Here is a 23187-nt window from a genome sequence, read left to right on the forward strand (position 1 = left end):
TGAGTAGGTTTATCATTTCATTTTATACTGACTGTCTTCTCATAATTAGATCTCCCACATCCAGACTGGCCTTTAAGAGTAGAACATTCAAAACCAGTCACACGAAAAGGGAATGAACCTTCGTTTTTCTGCAGATGAAATGTATAATTATTTTGGATTCTTCTTAAATGACCCGAGGAATACTTGAATTGTAGAGGAAGAGGTTCTTTCTTGCAATGGAACCTCTTGAACTGAAAGAATTTGGACTGATAATTTATGAATTTTGAAGTAATGGATTTTCCATTTCTTATCAGTTGATGTGATATCAGTTTTTATTAATAACCTTTTAGTGTGTTGGTTTACAGCTGCTGTACTTCAAATAAATGTAAGGAGCAGCTGGAGCTCTACCAAAAATTTTCTAGTGAAAGATTTGCTGATACACATTAAATTATTTTGTTATTTTAAGTTTTATATGTTTAATCTTCATTCTTGAATTATTAATGTTTTGATGTTTTTTCTTGGAGGCAAAATTGCTGGAGCTCAGTACGGTAAAGGCTGATGTGGAGAATATGCATTTCTTAACAGAGAAAAAATTTGAATAGAAGAGTAGGTTAATTAGTGAACTCGTGTGACCTGCATTGTGTAAGGGTGGTCTACAAGGAAATATGCAGTTTTTACCTATAATTTAATTTCATTTGGCACCGATATAGTTTTTATTGATGTAAAGAAAAGTCAAAATACTGTAGCTGGTACATTTTACAAATAACCCACATTTTGGAGAGAAAACTTTAGACAGTAATTCGATTCGTCCTGAACCAAGTAACAGCAGTTGTGACAGGATAATCATACAAAGTTTCTTCAAAGTGTGGTTATTTGTGAAGTCATAAATATATAAACTGTTATGTAAGAGTGAATATCATGCTGATACAAAACTGTAGTTATAATGCTGTGGTGGTAATAGATCACAACATTGCTGCTTCAGTTTCATCTCCTTATTTTATATAAATATTTTCTTTGGAGTGACGTCTGAACTGTCGTATCTGGGCACTTCTGCAAAGACAGTGATTTTGTGTAAATGATGGTGAAAGTATTTCTTTCTTTTTTGGGTCACCCTGCCTTGGTGGAAGACGACTGGCGTGATAAAAAAAAAAATCTTTTTGCGATTAGGCGAGACAGGAGATTCTGATGATTCTTAGATGTTATCCTAAAACATTCTTTAAACTCTAGGATAAAAGAAATTCTTTCTTTAAATGCTTGGTATGAATTTCTTCTTTGTAATATAATTTTGGCTTTCAAATTTTATCACTTATCTTATTGAACATTTTGTCAAAAGCGCTAAATGATGTTATAAGTCAGGAGCACTTTTTAAATCAAATTTCTTTCTTTTCTTCTTTCATTATTTCCTTCAATTGTCAAAGATCTGATATTTTTTGTACTCTTCAAAGACTTTTTGAATTTGATGACCCAGTGATTTTAGATTAAATTTATATGTTTAATGTGTTTCTGTAGAGCATTCTCTGGACGATAATAAGGTTCATTATGTACTATACCATATTTTTAATTAAATAGAATATTGGAATTTTGAATAAAAATTTAAATGAAAATGTTTATTTCCTTGTAAAGCTTACAATGTGTGGTTTACATATTACAAAATATTAATTAGAAAGCCACTAGCATGCCTAGGCATTTCAGGCAGACTAATCCTAATTCTTACTGACTACTCTATTATTGACACAGGTTATGGAACAGTAAATAACAAAAAAGGCACAATACCATGACTGGAACGATACACAAATAACACGCACATAGAAGAGAGCTCACAAAGACGTTTCGGTCCGACTTGGACCATTTACAAAGTCACACTAATGAGAAGTAAAGCAGGACGGGTATATATAGGCAGGAAGTGCTAGTGGTAGTAGTAGTAGATGTCATCTTTGCTCTGTGGCCTCATGACTCTAGTCTCTTCCAACCTTTTCTTGAAGCTCTTAATGATCTTGCCCCTTCCATTAAGTTTAAAGCTGAATGGAAATCTAATTCCTTGCTTCCTTTCCTTGATGGCCATGTCCACTGCTCAGATACAGGTTTTTCCTTTTCCATTTACCGCAAACCTATGCACAGTGGCATGTACATTCACTACTTTTCCTATCATGCTTCCCCTGTCAAGAAAAGTGTTCTTATCTCCCTCTTTCTCCGTGCCCTCCGCATCTGTGATCCTCAGTTCCTTCCAGCAGAAATTTCCACTCTTCATAATTCGTTTTCCCTTCTTGGCTACCCTTCCCATTTCATTGACTTTGCCCCCTCACATGCTAAACGTTATTTCTTCTCTCCCAAACTCTCTACTCCTGGGAACTCTTCTGTCCTCTGCCTTCCATACATTTCCTGTCTTTCTAATCTCAACAACTCTCTCCGTTCCTTAGACATCAAGCTTACTTTCCACCAGACTAACACTTCACACTAATCTCATTCATACCTCTCCTCCCTCTACAGATGTTCCTGGTGTCTACTCTATTTCTTGCTCCTCCTGTCCTCTTCAATACTTTGGAGAAACTGGCCGATCTCTTTCTGACAGATTTAGGGAGCACAAAAATAGTGTTAGGCTTGCCGACACTAACAATGCTCTTTTCTGTCACGTCAGAGATCACAGCCATCCTATTGACTGGTCTTCTGCTAAAACTGTTTTCCCTACTTCCAACTTTAACAGTCACTGTCTGGTTGAATCCTCCCTAATACACAACTTCCTTGTATGAATCTTAGTCCTGGCTTTGTCTCTGTAGATGCCTTCCTCTCCCACTACATTGTAAAATGCTCCAAACTTCAGAACACCCGTGACTTAACCTGATTCCTCCATTTTCTTCTTCTCCCTCTTCCCCTTTCCTCTTTCCTTTTTCTCTTCTGGGTTGTCTTTCTTCTGCCTTGTGTTTCTGTTACTTCTTTATTTATTTTATTATTCCCCCCCCCCACCTCTTGTGTTCTTGCTCTCCCTCTATGGGCACCTAGCTCCCATGCAGTGCTCCCCTTTCTTAGTATTTGACTGGCTCCTCTTCTTACTTCCCCACCACTACTTCCTTCCACCTCTGCCACTACTACTACCACCACTACTACTACTACCATTATCACTTCCTGCCTATATATACTCGTCCTGCTTTACTTCTCGTTAGTGTGACTTTGTAAATTGTCCAAGTCGGACCGAAATGTCGTCGGAAGCTCCTCTCTTCTATGTGCGGGTTATTTGTGTATGGAACAGTACATATTAATGTTCACTAATAAATATTGATATAAAAGTTAGGTAATTAAAACGTTTATCATTAATAAGATACATAATAGTGAGGTAGTTCAAAACATATAACAGTATTCTTTTACTTTCAACAAACCAGCTGTATTTCACCAAGGCTATAACAGTATTACCATTAGTAAATTTAGTAATGGGAATGGTTTTATCTTGGCATGATACACTGTTTCCATAAGAGCTCCTATATTGGCAGAGTATTTCAGAAAAACTTATGACTAACTTAAGATTAATTAGGCAATAGCTGAGTTTTATGTTTACAGTCATTTGGGTGAGTGTAAGTGTAAAATAGGGAGAATTACAGATAATGAGAGTAAGTATGATTGTTGCTGATTAATATAACTAGAGTACTCTTTGGGTTACCCCGCCTTTGTGGGAGATGGAGAATGAGATAAATAATCTATAATAATAATACAGGTAATAATAATAACAGTAATAATAATAAGACTAGGGGTTAGGACATCCATCAGTTTTATATGAACACGTTAGATAAGAGTGAAGACAAGTGGTTATTACAATGACATGTGGAGTGCGAACAAGGTAACACTGATGAAGGAATTCAGGGAAACCAGCTAGCTGTACTAGTTTTGGAGGTGGGAAGTACAGTGCCTGCACTCGGAAGAAGGGTGAGTTCGGAGGGCCATCTGAACAATGATGTCAGCATGCTTCTGGCAGCACAGTGACTGAATGAATGATGGTGAAAGTGTTTCTTCCATTTTTGGGGTACCCTACCTCCATTACCCAGGTGCTATATAACCTCTATTGATTTAGCATTTACCAAGACTATAAGGGAAATAATGTAAATTAATTTTTGCTGTACTGGTTCTGAAATTCCCATACATTCTTCTTGCCTTTGGCATATTTGATGCCATGATCTCATTGGTTAGGCAAGCTTGTTAATACATGTTTTCCCCACAGTAATGTCTCCCTGTTTCTCCATCACCTGTCGTGGGATCCATTCAAGGCCAATATTAAACTACGTGGGTGATACGAGGCAAGACTTGATGTTCTTACACCATTTGTGATATTGCATACCTGATCCAGCTTTCCACCAATCTTAACTACAGCTCATCTATCATGGTATAAACACTCATACTTTGGTGTATTCAGAGCTGTTTGACATTGTTCTGCAATTGTGCACTTGCTGGTTTTTATTTCAACACTAGCCAATGAACTATTATTGCTATTATTATAAAACATCCAGATTGCTATTATCTGTTTACTCATTGCCAAAACACTAACCACCTAGGCTGCACTATCTTTTAAATATAAATGTATTATATCTAACACCCTTTAATTTCTCGTTAAATATTTTTTATTGATTTATATACATTTGTCTAAGCCTGATGTTCTCTTAATAACTAACCCACTAGTGAAGAGGAAACTCTAGATAACATTATGTTCCATCCTGGACCATTATTAGAACAAAGCAATTTTTGTAACACACTGGCTGTCTCCCACTCAAGTAGTGCGACTCTAACAAAGGAGGAAACACATTCTCTGTCATTCACTCAATCGCTGTCTTGCCAGAAGTATGCTAATATTACAGTTCAGATGACCTTGCAAGCTGCAACATCCATTTCCCTTCTTTGAAGTGCAGGCACTGTACCTTCCACTTCCAGGACTCAAGTCTGGTTAACTGGTTTCCCTGAATTTCCTCATAAATGTTAACTTGCTCACACTCTAACAGCACATCAAGTCACGAAAACTATTTGCTTCCACTCCAATCTAACGCACTTACACAAGCCTGTTGAATGTTCACACCTCTAGCACTCCAAACCTCCTTACCCACCCTCCTTCCAACCCTTCCTGGGTTAGTTACTGTATATGTTGTTCCAGTCACATTACTGTATTGCAACATTCTTTTTGGTTCAATTTTCCTTATCCTTTTCTCTTTAATACATGTGTTTTTATTCAGGTTTACCACTTCTTTTATTTTATTTAAGTATTTTAATTCTTTAACTTTTGCTTCTTCTTTAATGTTACTAAGTCATTGATCTTTTCCATCCATATTTTAATATCTTTGGCCAGTTACTAATTTTTCTACATTATCCTAACATGCTGTGTCTTGCCTTGCACCCTCTCTTCTCATTAGTTTATAAGATCATCTTTCCAAGGAAAGATGGTGTAAAGCTTTTGATCCAAGGAGTTCAAGGTACCTTTTCCTTCCTTGGATCACATGTGATTACTTCTCATTTCCTAGGCACTGTATGAGTCAAATAGATATATGTAGTGCTGTTATATAGAGCTGCTGGAGTGTGAGCAGGGTAATATTTTGTGAAAGGATTCAGGGAAACCGGTTAGCCAGACTTGAGTCCTAGAAATGGGAAGTACAATGCCTGCACTTTAAAGGAGGGGTTTGGGATATTGGCAGTTTGGAGGGACTTCTAAACTGTTGTATCTGAGCTCCTCTGCAAAGACAGTGATTATGTATGAGTGATGGTTTTTCTTTCTTTTTGGGTCACCCTGTCTCGGTGGGCAACGGCCAATGTGTTAAAAAAAAAATAATAATAATACCTGCTTCACAGCTAACCCACAAGCTGAAGAAACTTCTGTACACTGATAATGGTGAGTGGCAGTGCTAAGGAGAAGCAAGGGGGGCTGAAGTCTCTTTAATTTTCCCCAGCCCCCGAAACCCCAAATAAATAAATATAATAATTAAATTTCAAGACAAATCTTCTAACCCCTGTTCCAAAGAGAATACCATTTCTAAGTCCCTCCTGTACAGAAATTTTGGAGTTGCTTCTGATGCAATAGTAAGAGACAAACTGAAATACTGTATTGCCCTAAGTTTTTCTTCGAATTTGGATTATTTTAGTGATGATATTCTTTAAAAACTATTTCTCACAACTCAACATTGTCCCCAATCTTCAAGTTTAGTGCCTTGATCCTGGTGAAGGGCTCTTGGCCCAAAGAATTATTGCTACTACCCCTTCCTAGGATCAAACCTGATTGCCTCCCATTTCTCAGTCACTGTATACCCTCTTTTGCTTTAGCACTTTTTTATGATTATAATATAATAAAGCATCACCAACATCACTTGGGATACCCTTAAAAGTTTTGGAAATCATACAGCAATCTGACCTGTGCTTATTTCATGTCTACTTGATAAATATTGGTAATAAAGATACAATAATAGTTTGGTTATCTTTTGTATCATATAAGGATATTTTCACTATCATTATTACCTTATTTTCCACTTAAGTGAGACTGGGAAGTAACTACGTACTTAATGACTCCACACTAGGTTAACACTTGTGTAAATACAAAAATGCAATATGCTCCACCAGTTGTGACTTTCCCTCCTTTTCACTAATGTCTTTTACTTGAGGCCATCTCTTCCCCTCTATCACCTTCCCCTCTACTAAACAGTGTTGAGGCACTTTCTATGAATATAATGATTCTCTGCTTTTATTCATTTCCACATATGCTTCACTAACATCTGTTTGACCACATTTTGACTTCTGCACTGATGCTCTCACCTCCTCCATGGATACATTTGCCAAGTTTTCTGTTTAAACACCAGCAAAACCAGTTATATTCATAGCTGTGTTCCTTTCATTGATTAAATCCATCTGATTTTAAAAATGATCTTTTCACCTTGGCGAGGGCTCTTTATCCAAATAATTGGAATTGTCCCTTCCCTTCCTTGGATCAAACCTGATTTCCTCTCCTTTCCTCAGAGTCTGTATGGTCCTTGTGGGTTTAGTATTCCTCCAGCAATAAAATATGTTCACTTCCTGTCCTTACTAGGCTCAGTTGTTGGAGTGAGGAAATATGAAGTTGATATACCATATGTTTTTCATACATTGTTGTATCTCTCACATAACTTAAAATGTGGGCAACCAGACCTATGAGTCAGTTCTTTTTTTAATGTAATCTCAAACTGGAAGCTTTCAAAATGCTTACAACCAAGTATACTGGCACTTTCAGTCAATTCAGTACATCTACTATTTCTCATTCCTCCCTCACTTCTCATTCCATTTGCTGGAGAAAGTTCTGCTGGGTCAAACAATCTTTAGTTTAAATTCAAATACAGTGGAACCTCAAATATCGAACTTTCTTTGGTCCAGAAGGCTGTTCGAGTGCCTTTACCGAATGAATTTATTCCCATGAGGAATAATGTAAATTAGATTAGTCCATTTCAGACCCTCAAAAATACACTTATAAAAGCACTTACAAAAATACACTTACATAATTGGTTGTGTTGGGAGCAGTTCGATTTTTGAGGTTCCACTGTAGAATTCAAGTACAGTGGAACCTCGAATAGCAGCCAAAATTCGTTCCAGGAGGCTGTTCAAGTGCCGTTACCGAATTAATTTGTTCCCATAAGGAATAATGTAAATTAAATTAGTCCATGTCAGACCCCAAAAAATACACTTAGAAAAGCACTTACAAAAATACACTTACATAACTGTTTGAGTTGGGAGCTGTTCGAAATTTGAGGTACCACTGTACACAGTTTTTCCTCTTCCGTAATATACTATTTTAAATTATCACCACTCATTCCTTACTTGACCAGGTTTGTGCAGTCCATATGAGGGATGCTTCACTGAACATCTATCAGGGTTAATCACCATGTCCAACTGAATTCGTGCTTTGGGACTGCCAACCTTCTTCAAAGGATCTTCCTTACATTCTCTTTCGAGGAGTGTACAAAAGATACCTGTAACTAACTTGAGCTCCAAGGTCTGCCTACTTTACTCCAAAGTGGAGACCTTTGTATGAACCCTTCATGGTCAAGATCAAGTTTGACTGCTGCTCCTCCCATTAATGACATATTTGGCAGACAGTTGTTGGTGGTACATAGATGTTGACCACTCCATGGCTGTATCAAAGCTGTTGGCATTTTGGCCAACCAGTTTAAGTTCTTTAGAATGGCAGCTGAATGCCTTATTAGCAGTGCTATGATTCATAAAATTGCATCTTGACTCAAGAAATCGTAATGACACGATTGCAAACAAATCATACCATGGGTGGGGTTTGAACCCGCGATCAGAGAGTCTCAAAACTCCAGACCGTCGCGTTAGCCACTGGGCCAGCTAGCTTCAATAAGATTCATCCAACTAGGTATATTTCTACATCACAGGAAGGTTAGCATAGGCACCACTGTGTCCACAAATGAAAGTTTTTACAGACGAATCTCCCGCTAGCATGGCCGTTATGAACTCTAGCTCAAGTCCCCTCAAAGCCGTCAGCATGACTCACGAAATCGTAATGACACAATTGCAAACAAACCATACCACGGGTGAGGTTTGAACCCACGGTCAGAGAGTCTCAAAACTCCCAACTGTCGCATTAGCCACTGGGCCAGCTAGCTTCAATAAGATTTGCCCAACTAGGTATATTTCTACACCATACAAAGGTTAGCATAGGCACCACTGTATCCACAAATGCAAGTTTTTACAGACAAATCTCCCGCTAGCATGGCCATGACGAACTCTAGCTCAAGTCCCCTCAAAGCCGTCAACATGATTCACGAAATTGTAATGACACGATTGCAAACAAACCATACCATGGGTGGGGTTTGAACCCGCGATCAGAGAGTCTCAAAACTCCAGACCGTCGCGTTAGCCACTGGGCCAGCTAGCTTCAATAAGATTCATCCAACTAGGTATATTTCTACACCACAGGAAGGTTAGCATAGGCACCACTGTGTCCACAAATGAAAGTTTTTACAGACGAATCTCCCGCTAGCATGGCCGTTATGAACTCTAGCCCAAGTCCCCTCAAAGCCGTCAGCATGATTCACGAAATCGTAATGACACGATTGCAAACAAACCATACCACGGGTGAGGTTTGAACCCACGGTCAGAGAGTCTCAAAACTCCCGACTGGGCCAGCTAGCCCAGTGGCTAACGCGACAGTGGAGTTTTGAGACTCTCTGACCGTGGGTTCAATCCCCGCCAGTGGTATGGTAAGTTGCATCTTGTCAGTGCTCGACACTTTACTGCTTCAATTGTTAAAGGGTTCACCCCTTGTATTTCTGTCATGCCCTGCCTTTCAAAAGGAATGCAAGGTTCACTGTTTACAAGAGAGAGAGAGAGATGGAAGGCAGGATGTGATCAGCAAGTAGCATACTTTTGATGGGAGGACTGCTCCCATTTACTGTGCTTCATATTCTTGGGTGGATTGTCTTGAACCTCCCATGGCACCCTCTTAAGTCCTTTACCCTGGAGCAGAACACAAAATTGTTATTGTTACAGTCATTGCAAACCAATTTCATCTCTACCCACCACAAGTGCCATTACTAGCTACCTAGTCTCTGCCTTTCAGTCTCTTAACCCTTTGACTGTTTCCGACGTATAAATACGTCTTACGAGCCAATGTTTCTGACGTATTTATACGTACAGTGCCTGCACTCTGAAGGAGGGGTGTTAATGTTGCAGTTTAAAAACTGTAGTGTAAAGCACCCTTCTGGCAAGACAGTGATGGAGTGAATGATGGTGAAAGTTTTTCTTTTTCGGGCCACCCTGCCTTGGTGGGAATCGGCCAGTGTGATAATAAAAAAAAAATTCTAGCGGCTTCAAATCAAGCGGGAAAGGCCTGGTAGGCCTACATGAGAGAGAATGGGTCTCAGTGGTCGGTGTGCACCCTGTGAAAAAAATCTGGGACCCAGCGGTGCATTGTGGGAACGCCATGTTGTTAGTCCATTTTCACCATGCCTCTCGGTAAGAAGTTCCTCACTCCTCGGCGGATTGGAGGTCTTTTGTTCCCAAGTGATAGCTCTAACAGCGATGAAAATGTCAGTGACAGTGAATTCCAGGGTTTTGAAGTGAGTGTTACCGGAAAAAGTGCCTAGGATAACGTAATTAGTGATGAAAACCCAGATGACCCACAACCTTCCACCTCTGGTGCTGGGCCGGCTTGTTAACGTTCACGTTCGCCTGTACCAGGACGAAAGAGGAAACTATTTGGTCGTGTACAACACCCAGATGTTAGCAGTGATAGTGATAGTGATTTCAAGATCATTGAAAGCAGTTCTAGTGACAGTGAGAGTGAATATTCCCCAGTGAAGCGGCAGTATGTACGACGTAGCATGCGGTCTGGTAGTGTTTCATATGTTGTTCCAAGGGGAAGGAGAAACTCTGGGAGCACATCCCGTGGCCCTACACCACGACCTGATAGTGAAGATGACGATATTGTAACGATGGGTATGAATGATGTGAGTGATGGAGCAGGCAGTGGTGGTGATAGTGAGGGTGGCACGGCCCATGTGGCACCATCAGCGGGCCACGCTACTACCCACGCTGCTGACTCTGCACAACAACCAGCCTCACCCTACCCCACACTCTCACAACCTGCACCACCACAACCTGCACAACCACAACCACGGTACAATATCCAGACCCCACCAGCAGACCGCATCTGGGATTGGCAGGACGGTGACGAGTTTGTTCCCAGTCCCCATGACTTTGATGAAACACAAAGTGGAATAAAGCCATCTTGTCCACTTGGGAACAATGCCAGTGAACTGGACTGCTTTGAGTTATTCTTCGATGAACCCCTGATGGATATCATTGTCAGGGAAACAAACACATACTGTGATTACACCATGGCAAATACAATTCTCTCACCAAAATCACGGCTACACAAGTGGAAGGAGACAACTGTGGCAGAGATGTACCTGTTTTTTGCCACAATAATGCTTATGCCACATGTGTATAAGCACACTGTCACCACATACTGGGCAACAGAACGCCTGATTTCAACTCCAGGTTTTAGTGACATTATAGGTGTCAATCGTTTCCTGATACTGTTACGTATGTTACACTTTTCAGACAAAACCAGGCCTGACAGAAGCGACAGGTTATATAAGATAAGAAATGTGTTTATGTACCTGAAACAAAAGTGCTGCATGTATTTTTACCCCTTCAGGAAGCTTGTTACTGATGAGTCCTTGATTTTATTCAAAGGAAGACTCTCATTCAAGCGATATATACCAAGCAAGAGGAAACGCTTTGGTATAAAGCTATTTGTACTGTGTGATTGCAGAAGTGGTCTAGTTTTGGATATCATTGTGTACACTGGCAGTAATACTTTGAGAGATACCATGAAGTTATTGGGTATCTCTGGTGATGTGGTTCGAACAATGATGGAACCATATCTTGGTAAGGGGCATATGTTATTTACTGATAACTGGTACACAAGCCCCTTACTCAGTGATTTCTTGCGAGTGAACTTGACAGACGTGTGTGGCACAGTGCATGGTAATCGTAAACATATGCCAAGGTTCGACGCTGGCACTCGCAGAGGTGAGGTGCAAGCCTTTGCTGCCAATGACATCATGGCATTTCAGTGGCATGACAAACGTGATGTCACATTGTTGACATCAGTTCACAGAAACGAAATGGTACCCAGTGGCAGGGACAACAGAGAGACCAATGAACCCATTCTAAAGCCTGCAGCTGTCATGGACTACAACCTCAATATGTGCTTAGTGGACAAATGTGACATGCAGATTGGGTTTGCAGACTGTGTACGCAAGAGTTATAAGTGGTATATAAAACTTTTTTTCCATCTTGTTGATATCTCTATGCTAAATGCTTATAACATATACAAGTTGAAGACCAACAAAACACCAAAATATGGTGAATTTTGCCTGTCAGTAATCAGACAAATAATGGCAAAGTACCAAGGAGCAACTCCTGCAACAGACCAGCGCCCACAGACGTCATCTCGTTTCAGGCCTGGTGATCACTACCCCATACAACTGCCTCCTACTACTGCCAAGAAAAATGCTCAGAAGAGGTGTTATGTATGTATGCATACCACAAAACGCCCACAAACACGCAGAGACACTCGTTTTATGTGTGAGGAGTGTGAAGTGCCCCTCTGCATATACCCACGTTTCAAAGAGTTCCACAAGCTGCAGCAGTTCTAGGAACGTGTTTAGTGACTGTACATATGTATATATATATTATGGAACAATAGTAATAAACATTGTTTTGTATTGTTTGTTTGTGTATACAAAGTTATACACAAACTAATAAAGTTTGTTCTGTTATTGTGTTGTAAACAATAAGTGTATATTTGAACAATGAACCTTACATTGGTCTCACAGGCCACATAAGTTACTTGGAACAGAAAAATATTGAAAAATGCAAGAAACCTTTGAATTAGAGTAAATAAAAGAATACCGGGTGGGCGGCAGTTACCGCTGTTGCCGTACGCACGTCACTTTCTGCAAACTTTGCGGCTCTATATCTTGGTAAATACTGATGGCAAAAATTTTTTTTAGGCTTAAAACACTCACAAATATATTCCTAACATTTTCATAAGAAAAAATAATTTTTTTTTTCGAATATTTGGCGACATAGAATGACAGTTTCAGAGAGGGGCCTGAAACAGTCAAAGGGTTAAATCAAGGGTTCACTGCTGTGATGATATCAGAAGGCACCATAATTTATGTAAGAATCTAAAAAATAGCACTTATAGAAAGTAGCTAAAAAATATAAGGCAGTTTTGAAGAATGAGACACTAAAGTGATAAACCATTTATCACATAAGGTAGTTTTACAATAAGTCAACTCTTTTATGAAAGCTCTCTGTAAGGTGCAATTTTTGGTATGTGCAATTGAAAAAGTGCTTCCAGAACTGAAAAAATATGTGAAAAGGCCTTCATAGTACATGCTATTCAATTTAGGATGCATACTTTTTAATTGTATTTGCAAAAAATTGTAATAACTTGAATGATGTCACCACTTGGCTTTCCATATACATACCAGCCTTTCCTATCTTTCTGGTTTTGTTAAAGACAGTATTCATTAAACATGAAAAGTTGCTCATGGCATCCAGGAATATTCCCCATCTAGAAGTCATGGAGATCTATGGAGGTCTTTTTGTATGCCGTTGTGCATTTTGATTTTTTTTTTTGAAATTAATCTTGTTCTTAGAAAATGTGATTTGTTTTTTAAATCTTCTAGCATTAGCATTTTAAGAGTCATGTATGTGGGTAAGGTAATAAAAAACTTCATAATGTGTGAACTATCTTATTAGAGATAGTTAATTGGGAACAGTATTTTGGAGTTGATGAGAAATGCATTTCAGCATCTGTGCATTCATTAATAAACATTTTTATTTCCCCATAATATATCTGTATTTAATGAGTACAGTAGAATGGTTTTAATTGCTGCATAGCCAATCCTTGTAAATACATACAGAATATGTACTAAATAAAGGGTGAATTACTTGAATTAATTTAGGTGAAGAATATGAATTGGTAGAAATATGTTACATAGTTGACATTAGTTCAATGGAATAATGCCTCCATATAAAGCCAATGATTAATTTAATTACTTTTTTTTATTACAGCCGTCCATATTTGGATATAATGTACTATAACATTATTGAAGTCAACACATAAACATGGAAATAATGAATCACATTTGTCAAAGAAATGATATTTTACATAGGGTAATTCTCTTTATTAGTCTAACAATATAAATTGGGAATGCACTGACTATTGTCATATTGGAAAATGTCTATAGTGTTTTGCAATTAAATACAAATATGTACTCAACAGTTTCTATTGGATCGGTTTGTTTTGCTATGTTCCACACCACTCCTATACAAATGGCAGTGCTGGTTAAAATATGATGTGGGATTTCATGTAAAAACAAAATAACATTTTATTTACTGTAAGCTCAATGCCATGACTGCCTCTATTATTTTTTAAAGCCCAGGTGATTGTTTTTTCTGTGCATATTCTGTAAATATATTTTGCAATTCTTATTCAATTAAGGCACTTATACTCTACAGTATTCATATTTTAATTTTTTTGGTAATTTGAATTTTTAATTTATGTACAGTATTTTATATTTCATGCTTGTATCTTATTCCAAGAAAGAAAAATAATGAGAGATTAAAAAATTAAGTTTGTGGTGCCAAAAACCACGCCTGGCTCAAACAAGTATTAAACTCAGCACTCCACCTGCAAATTTTCCAGTCCAAAAATCTCTATTCTGGTACCTAAATTGCGTGTTGTGCATTGTAACTTGCATGAAATTCAAACCATCAATGAACTTGCATTCAAGTCTATTGTGTTCGAGTCAGAATTGTGGGAGAGAAGTGGGGTTCCTCGCCAATGTTAGGGTGGGGGGGGGTAAGAGCCTGGGGGTGGGAGGTGTGGGTTGAGGTGACAGGTTAGGGGTAAGAAGTGTGGGTTAGGGATGAGAAGTGTGAACTGGGGTGAAAGGTGTGGGTTGAGGTTGAAAGTTGTAAGTTTGGGGTTGTTTGGTTTGGGGTTAGTGGTGTGTTAATGTGAGTGGTGTGGGTTGGGGTAAGAGGTGAGGGTTGAGTTGGGAAGTGTGGGCTGAAGTGAGGTAAAGGCTGGGATGAGAGGTATGGGTTGGGGTGAGAGGTGTAGGTTGGAGATGAGAGGTGTGGGGTTGGGGTGAGAGTTGTGGGTTGGGGTGAGAGGTGTGGATTGGGGGTGAGAGTTGTGGGTTGGGGTCAGAGGTGTGGGCTGGAGTGAGAGGTGTACAAGGCAAAACATGTAGAAATTGAATCAACAGGAAGATAATTGCCAGGTGCCCCTAATACCTTTAATAGAATGTTTTCTTCCTCTTAAGATTTTCGTTTCTAACATAAAAATGCCATATCCAACCGGCTTCAAATTTTCCAAGCTGGTGTACCAGGGCAAAATTCATGCAACTATTGGCATGTGAAAGTGCCATTTTTTGTAAATTTTAAGAGGTCACATGTGAGTTTGGTTTCTGTTCATTAACTTGAGGAAGCCTCATACTTCGAAGTCATTTTCCCCAAGTGCTGTGCGACCCTAATGGGTTTAGCGCTTCCCTCTGAATAAAATGTGAAGGGTTCTTGATCCAAAGCATTAGAACTCCCCTCCTTTTATTTGGATCAAACCTGATTGTCTTCCATTTTCCCTAGGTGCTGTGCGACCCTTATGGGTTTAGCGCTTCTTGACTGAATAAAATTAAAAGTTCTTGATCCAATGCATTAGAACTCCCCTCCTTTAACTTGGATCAAACCTGACTGCCTCCCATTCACCAAGTGCTATATAAACCCCACGGGTTTAGCGCCTTCCCACGAATAATAATAATAATAATAATAATAATAATAATAATAATGAGATCACTGAAAATAGACCTAATGACGTCAGCAGCTGGACGGGTGGAAACTGACTACAGACCATAATGAATACAGCTCAAGTGAACCCAAATCTGCCTTGTGTAAGCCCCAGTATTGATGTAAACCCAGATGTTGCTCACGTAACCCTAATGCTGCTCATGTAAACCCTAATGTTGCTCATATAAACCCCAATGTTGCTTATGTAAACCCTAATGCTGCTCATGTAAACCCTACTGTTGCTTATGTAAACCCTAATGTTGCTCATGTAAAGCCTAATTTTATTATAAAACAAAATATTACTTACGTAAACCCTAATGTTGCTTATGTAAATTCTGATGTGTTTATGTAAACCCTAATGTTGCTGATGTAACCCCTAATGTTGCCTACGGAAACTAATGTTTATGGTTTATGTAAACCCTAATGTTTATGTAAAGCGTAATATTAATGTAAACCTATAAGTTGCTTTTGTAAAGCCTAATGTTTATTGCGCATGCAGACTCATTAAGGAATGTCTTTGATGCTTGAAAAGGATGTTTGATCTGAGGAATTAGATCTACCCTCTCCATCCTTGGATCAAATCTCAGTGCTTCCCAGTCCCCAGGCTCTACATAACCCTTACGAATTTAGAGCTTCCCGATTAATGTTATAATGATAACAGGGTGCAAGCTAGTAAAGCTAAATCTTAGTTAGCTTAGACAACTTAATCTACTTAGAGCTTTGCTGTATAGTCCTTGTGGCTTAGCGCTTCTTTTTGATTATAATAATAATAATACTTAGAGCTTTAGACCTCATGCTATGAAGGGCCTCAAAAATTTTTGCTACCCTCCTTAGTGTATGTACTATTCCATGTTACGACTTTTGGGAATATGTACGCTGAGGTGTATATCTCCTAGTATATATGTATAATGAGACATTCTGAGTTTACTTTGACCCTCATTTTAGGGATTAGCGTATCCTTAGTGACCCTCGTGTAGTCGATAGGCTTTAAACCTGATTAACCAATAATTTCAACTTTCCATTTTTTTTGTGGGGGGGGGGGAGGATGGATGGGGTCTTAACGTAGCTTAGGGTCTCAGAAAGCTAAAATCTGGCCTAGGGTTGAAGAAAGAATTTGAAGCATGCATGATTCATATTTACATAAGGGGGATTACCAATAGACCTCTGGCTGTCGATGGACATGTATATGCAGAGCAAGAAATTTATTGTGACGAGCTTCGTTCTAGAGCTGTATTGATTCGTGACACAATAAAGCTCTATACAAAGCGAAATGTTGCAACAAATCTTGCTCTGCATCCGTATCTTTTCTTGAACACTGACTTGCTGCAAAAGACATGCACACGCCAAGGAATAAAAAGTTTTAACTGGATTTGCCTGAGGGCCTCCGTCTCAAGTGTGTGTCGCTAACACCATACCCTTTCACTGTATATACAATACACTGACAAGTGTGTCTCTGAGTGTGCTCACCTGTATGTGGTTGCAGGGATCAAGTTTTAGCTCCTGGCCTCGTCTGAACTTGCCGCTTACCAGATTCACTCCTAGCCTCATGCATCTTATGAAACCTGTTCTAAAATTTTGTATGGAGCCTCAGCCTGCATCCACTACACTTCGTCTAGGTCATTCCACTACCTGACCATTCTGAGGCTAAAGAAATACTTCGTGACATTCGTATTTTAAATTTCCAGCTGTGCCCTCGTCTACCAAAGTGTCCTTTGTCTACTATATCAATTCCTCTGAGTATTTTGTATATTACCATGCCTTCCCCAGTTCTTCTGTTCTATAATGTCGTCAGGTTCAATTCTGTTACTCTTCTCGTGGCTCATATACCTTTGCATGGAGGATTTATTTTATTCCATATTTTAGGGAACAGATAGTTATTGATGTAGGGGAGTGGGAAGCAATCAGGTTTGATGTAGGAATGTGGGCGATAACTACCATTTCTTTGGTCTAGAGACCGTCATCAGTATCAAGGCCAGACCAGGATCTGAGCCTCAACCCGCAGAAATACATCATGGTAAGTACAGTAACCCCATCTCTCCACACACAAACACCCACACACCTCCCATAATACACTACTAACGGTTCATTTAATCCGGGATGAAACATAATGCTGCTATTTGGCTCATCCACACAAAATATTGCATCATTCTAAAAAGAGGAGGCTACATGAAGAAAATATGTAACAATTGCATTTAATATGAGTGCATTATATCTCCATTTCATTCCTGATGTATGTTATTGTTTCTACACACACGTGAGGCAGTATCGATAAATTGTGCTCCCAGAATTTAGCGTTCTAGTGGCGTCCCTAGGACATTGTTAGCGGCCATTGTACGTGATAGAATCAGTGAACATACCTACAAGAGTATGAAAAGTTTCCAGAGTCTGAAAAGTGTGATAAGATAAAAAAATTTACAATTTAAATTTGAATGTGGGAGTTTTCACTGGAAGTTGAGTGATGGGCAGCGAGCAGCTGGTCAGTGCTTCTGGCGGCAATATCGACACATGGACACAACTAATAGGTCAAAGTTTTAACTTTAAATAGAAAAAAGTGCAGATATCTGGGCAGTGATGGCCGTAGTGCAGTAATGAGGTCATTAATGGGTGATTCGGAAAAGAATGAAAGATAAAAAAAAAATAGTCAAAATCTCCAGCAGTTGGTGTCTGAGGCGAGCTGTGAATACAATTAATATCATCAGGTCCATGTTATGACCACGATACTAAGAAAAAAAACGTGAATACCACGGTATTGATGGGATTAGGGTGACAAAAACTAGAATGCACGATAAAAAGAGCAAAATAAAGTGATATAAACATCGTAGGACATTATATAAGAAGTCACCAAGAGGAGGATTACAACTAAGGTGTGACTGCAGATGCTCAATACTCGCCTGTATGTGGAAGCAATTTGGTTAGTGTCTTCGTGTTTCTTAGTGTCTCGCCCAGCTGGGTGTATACTACAGCATCACTCTACCTTTAAGTGTCAGGGGATAGGTAGGGGTAGCGCTGATAATATTTAGGAAGTCATTAGGCTAACTAAATAAGTACGTTAATTTTCAACTACTTGGGCACTGAAAAGATATATGAGTGACTAAAATATCCCAGTGCAATAGTAATATAATAATTTTATCATATACAGTTAGGAAGAAAGCGAGTGAAAATTTAAAAACGTTTCGGAAGTAAGCAACAGTCTATCATAACATAAACAATGTTAACTTTAAAAACATAGGCAATGCTGTTATTGTGGGTGTGGGTCGCATCCTGGGGGATAGTAGTATACCTTAGATGGGGCTGGGCTGTGTAAAAAAAAAAGTCTTGGTATTAGGGCCAGTAGTTTGTGGTTTATGTGAATGATATTCTAGATGAGATTGAATCAGATGTATCTCTGTTTGCTGATGATGCTAAATTTATAAGAATAAAAACAGACGAGGACAAGGAAAAGACTACAAATGAATCTGGACAAACTGCAAATTGATCACATAAGTGATTGCTTGAATTCAACCCTATCAAATGCAAGGTCATGAAGATAAGGGAAAGCAGAGTATGGTCTAGGCTAGGGGGACAGAGGCTGCAGACCTCGCCCAAAGAGAAAGCCTAGGGATAAGCATTGTGCTTACATTTCGCCCGAAGCACATTTGAGCCGAATAACCTCTGCAGCCAATGCTTGTTTGGCAGATGTAAGAGTAGCGTACAGGAATCTTAACAAAGGGTCTTTCCGGCCACTTTACTGAACATGTCAGGCCTATCCTGGAGTATGCAGCACCAGTATGGAGCCTGCACCTGAAGAAGCACGTTAGGAAGCTGGAGAAGTAGGCAACAAGGCGTGTTCCTGAATTAAGACTAGCGATTGCAGGAGAGTCATTAAGACTAGCTACCTGGAGGAGTCGTTAAGAATTAACGACTGTAGGAGTGTCATTAAGACTAGGGACTGCAGGAGAGTCATTAAGAATTAGCGACTGCAGGCGAATCATAAGACTAGCGACTGCAGGAGGGTGATTAAGTTGATTTAACCTAGGATAACCAGATAGTCAAACAGTGACTTATTTCTAATCAGAAGAGACATGTTCCAATTATTTCACAAACTAGTTTGATTAATACAATTGGCACATGATAACTTACAATCAAGAGATTGTTTCACCTTGAAGAATATTCACCAGTAAAAGTTTAAAGCTGACCAGCAGAAGCATTTTCCAGTTATTGTCCAAAATCCAACAAAAGTTGTGCCTACGAAGCCTAAATCCATTTTTTTCCATTTCATTCGATCCATCAGCCATTGAAGATTGATGCCGTTTGTAATTGTTATATTTTAATCAGGAAAGCGCTAAACCCGTAGGGGTAACAGCGCCTGTGCAATGGGAGGTATTCGAATTCGATCTAAGATAAATCCAAGAGCTCCTCACCAGCATCAAGGTAAACTGAAATTGACATCGCTCAAAACTAGTGACAAGTTGTGTTTTAATAAAACCCACCAATGGTGAAACTCTCAAGTCAATCCGAAGAAGCATTCGTTAGTTATCGGATAAAAAATGGATGTCACCATTTATTCAATAAAACTGGAAAAAGTAAGACTTATGGCACCCAGTAACACAGCATTAGCTGTTTGGTGAAAATTTGAGGCTGATCAGATGAACCATTCTCAAGTTATAGCACGGATTTCAACTATTCCAGTATTTACTATTTACTGCATCAATAAATTTGCGTGACGCAAGCGAAACTTCATAGATACTATCCTGGCTATAACCATTTTTGAATATTTAAAGCTACGCCAGTAAGGATTTTGTAAGATGTCCGAACCATTCCAGGGTACTAGTTATAGGTCTAACTTCTTGGTTTAAGGCACGAGAACATGCCAGTTATTCTAAGAATTTAGTCCTCGTTACCGTACACAACTTCCAAACATTTGAGGCTGATTGGATGAAGCGTTCTCGAGTTATGAGTAAAATAAAATCGATAAGTTAGTGGAAGAATAAACATAAGCAATTCAAGTATACTTTTAATGGTACCCTTCGGAGATATATAATAATAATAATAATAATAATAATAATAATAAAATTAATAATAATAATAATTACAACAACATCAACCAGTAATAATAATTAATAATAATAATAATAATAATAAACAAAATTAATAATACTATTGTAGGATTTCTCGTGTACGGATAAAATTAAAATATATTTCTTGTTGAATATGAATGTATTATATATTCATGGATTCTTTTCAAAAATAATTTATGTTGCAATAATGAGCCGGCTGCATCCATAATAATGAGCACTGCTGAATACTAACGGATCGCATTAGGACACATTGCTCAGATTAATTATTGATGCATTTTGCTGTTTAATATCCCTGCTCGTTTCTGTGTAAAAAGGATCATGTCCACACACACACATAAGATATATATATATATATATATATATATATATATATATATATATATATATATATATATATATATATATATATATATATATATATATATATCTATATATATATATATATATATATATATATATATATATATATATATATATATATATATATATATATATATATATATATATATATATATATATATATATTACTGATTACCTCATTCTCCTCCTGTTCTTCAAGATTCTCCTTTGTATGGACTGATGAAGCCACTGTGTGGCGAAACGTTTCCTCAATAAAGATTTCCGTATGTTGCATAAGTGTCTCAATCTATAATATATATATATATATATATATATATATATATATATCTTATGTGTGTGTGTGGACATGATCATTTTATATATATATATATATATATATATATATATATATATATATATATATATATATATATATATATATATATATATATATATATATATATATATATATAAACGTACCTCAGGAAAAACTCAAGGTTCTCCCCGGAGCTGTTTGAAAATTTTCATCTACCACCCCCTATATTTTATATTTTATATGAACTTTATTAATAGACAGAATACATTGACAGAACACACAAACATGAATACATTCATACAATATATCAAAGATTATGAGTCTCCTCCCGCAACTCCGAAGCCGGACGTTAGCCCAGTATGCAACATTCATTTTCCCTCTGGATGGCCACGCTGAGGCGCTGGAACATTAAATTGGCTGCCCTTGGGTCCCTGGTGGTGTCGATGAGTCTGGAACCCAGTTCTTTAAGGGAACGTGTGGCATTTTTTCCCCATGATCCCAATGTCTCTGATCTCACTGGGACAAATTGATACGGTTGACTTAGGTCTCTGTACTTGCCGATCTTGTACTCCTCACTGTGATCAGCAGCTCCTCCCTGCCGCCCGACACTGTGATGTTTGTAGGTGTCAGCCAACGTCGACACACAGGTATAGTCCCATGCTAAGAGCTTGCCATTCTTCCAAGGATTGATGGTGATCCCGTCGGGGTGGTTTGCTGGGGTGTGGGTATTGGCTGCTAGTGATCAGGGCTCTCGGCTGGGCATCCAGCTGTAGCAAGGGTTCTGTTTATGATGTCGTTGACTTCATTGTGTCTTGCATGCCAGCCCTTGCTTTTGGAGCAGTTAAGACCAAGTAGACCATATTGGTCGGCTTGTGCATCGCCGCAGATACACGTATATTCCATGTGAATTTGGGCAGCTAGGTGCAGAGACACTGCAATACGGAGGGTCTTAGGGTCGAGGCTTGTTCCCATTGCCGAAATGGGAACTGTTTGGAGGAAGTCCCTGGAGTGATGTGTACTCAGAGCTTGGAGACGGGCAGTCTCCCTATCGATGTTACAGCCCTAAGCATGTCGGCAAGCACCTTTTCAGCGATGGGACCATCCCAACTTGACTGTTTGTAGGCCAGTGCTGCACTAGGTTTAGGTGCTGGAGCAGCAAGAGTCTCCCATTCACTGATGGCACTGGCATAGCTAAGGTCCTGTATTCCTTCTGAGTCACTAAGGTTGTCCGGAAGAATTTGTTTTATTAACTCATTTGATGCTATGGAAGAGGATAGTAAAGCTGGTAGGGCAGTCTGGGAGGATTTGCGTACTCCCAGCCCCCCCAAGCCCAACTGGAAGTGAGGCTTGCAACCACTGTCCATCTTTGAGGGAAACATTAAATACACTCTTTAGCATGGTCTTAAGGAGAGTCATATTCCTTGAGTTTTGGACTGCTGAAAGCTGGGGAGCATCTCAGGAAGTGAGTTAAGTTTTGGGATTAACAGGCGCCATGTGAGTAGGTAGAAGGCATTATGTGTTCAGATATATATATACAGACATACATACATGTAATAAAATGAGGTAAAAAAAAATAATGGTTTAAAGTGAAAAATGGTAAGTGGGTTGTGGAATGGAGAGACTTTTATGCTCTGAAAATTGTCAAGGATTTTTTCCAAGTTAAATTAGGTTAGGGTTGACTAGGCTGTAAGCCGAATCTACCCAACCCTAAATAACCCACCCTAACACCAGTGCCGTAAACAGCGACATTAAAGTCTACGATTAAACCCTGCCATATTTCACTTAATCCTGTGAATCTAAATAGGATTTAATAATAATAAAAACTAATAATAATAATAATAATACACTGTAAATAATGTCACTGCATATAATAGCTCTTTGTAACCCTGTCAATGCACGACAAATTTACCAACGAATTTATATTATTAAAACGTTCACTCGAAAAATTACACTTCATGTGCCTGGCGCATAAATGTTTTGCAATTGATGAAAGCTGTAATTTGTTGATGAAAATGTTCACAATGTATAACCTGTTAACACGCGACGATTCGCCTTGTTTAACCGTATAGCTCCAGCAGTACCTACAGCATGTACGCACTCTGTATGCTTATTTAATTAAAA

General features: G+C 38.7%; 1 protein-coding gene across 3 annotated transcripts in view; it reads left to right on the plus strand.

Annotated features, from left to right (window-relative positions):
- Window positions 1–10044, plus strand: part of LOC128696537 (zinc finger protein 350) — a 45125-nt gene extending 35081 nt beyond the window's left edge. For 2 of the 3 annotated variants that reach the window (XR_011393223.1, XR_011393222.1), the window contains 2 exons: window positions 4184–4345; window positions 7788–10044. Coding sequence is in view for 1 of the 3 variants with exons in the window: in XM_053787825.2 (XP_053643800.1) it covers window positions 4184–4290 (107 nt within the window). In the remaining 2 variants the exon portion in view is untranslated. Of the gene's footprint in view, window positions 1–4183; window positions 6405–7787 lie in introns of those variants that run through there. The other variant, XM_053787825.2, reaches the window with a different exon arrangement.
- The last annotated feature ends 13143 nt before the right edge of the window (window positions 10045–23187 follow it).

Source organism: Cherax quadricarinatus, chromosome 47 (genome assembly GCF_038502225.1).
Source record: "Cherax quadricarinatus isolate ZL_2023a chromosome 47, ASM3850222v1, whole genome shotgun sequence".
NCBI lineage: Eukaryota > Metazoa > Arthropoda > Malacostraca > Decapoda > Parastacidae > Cherax > Cherax quadricarinatus.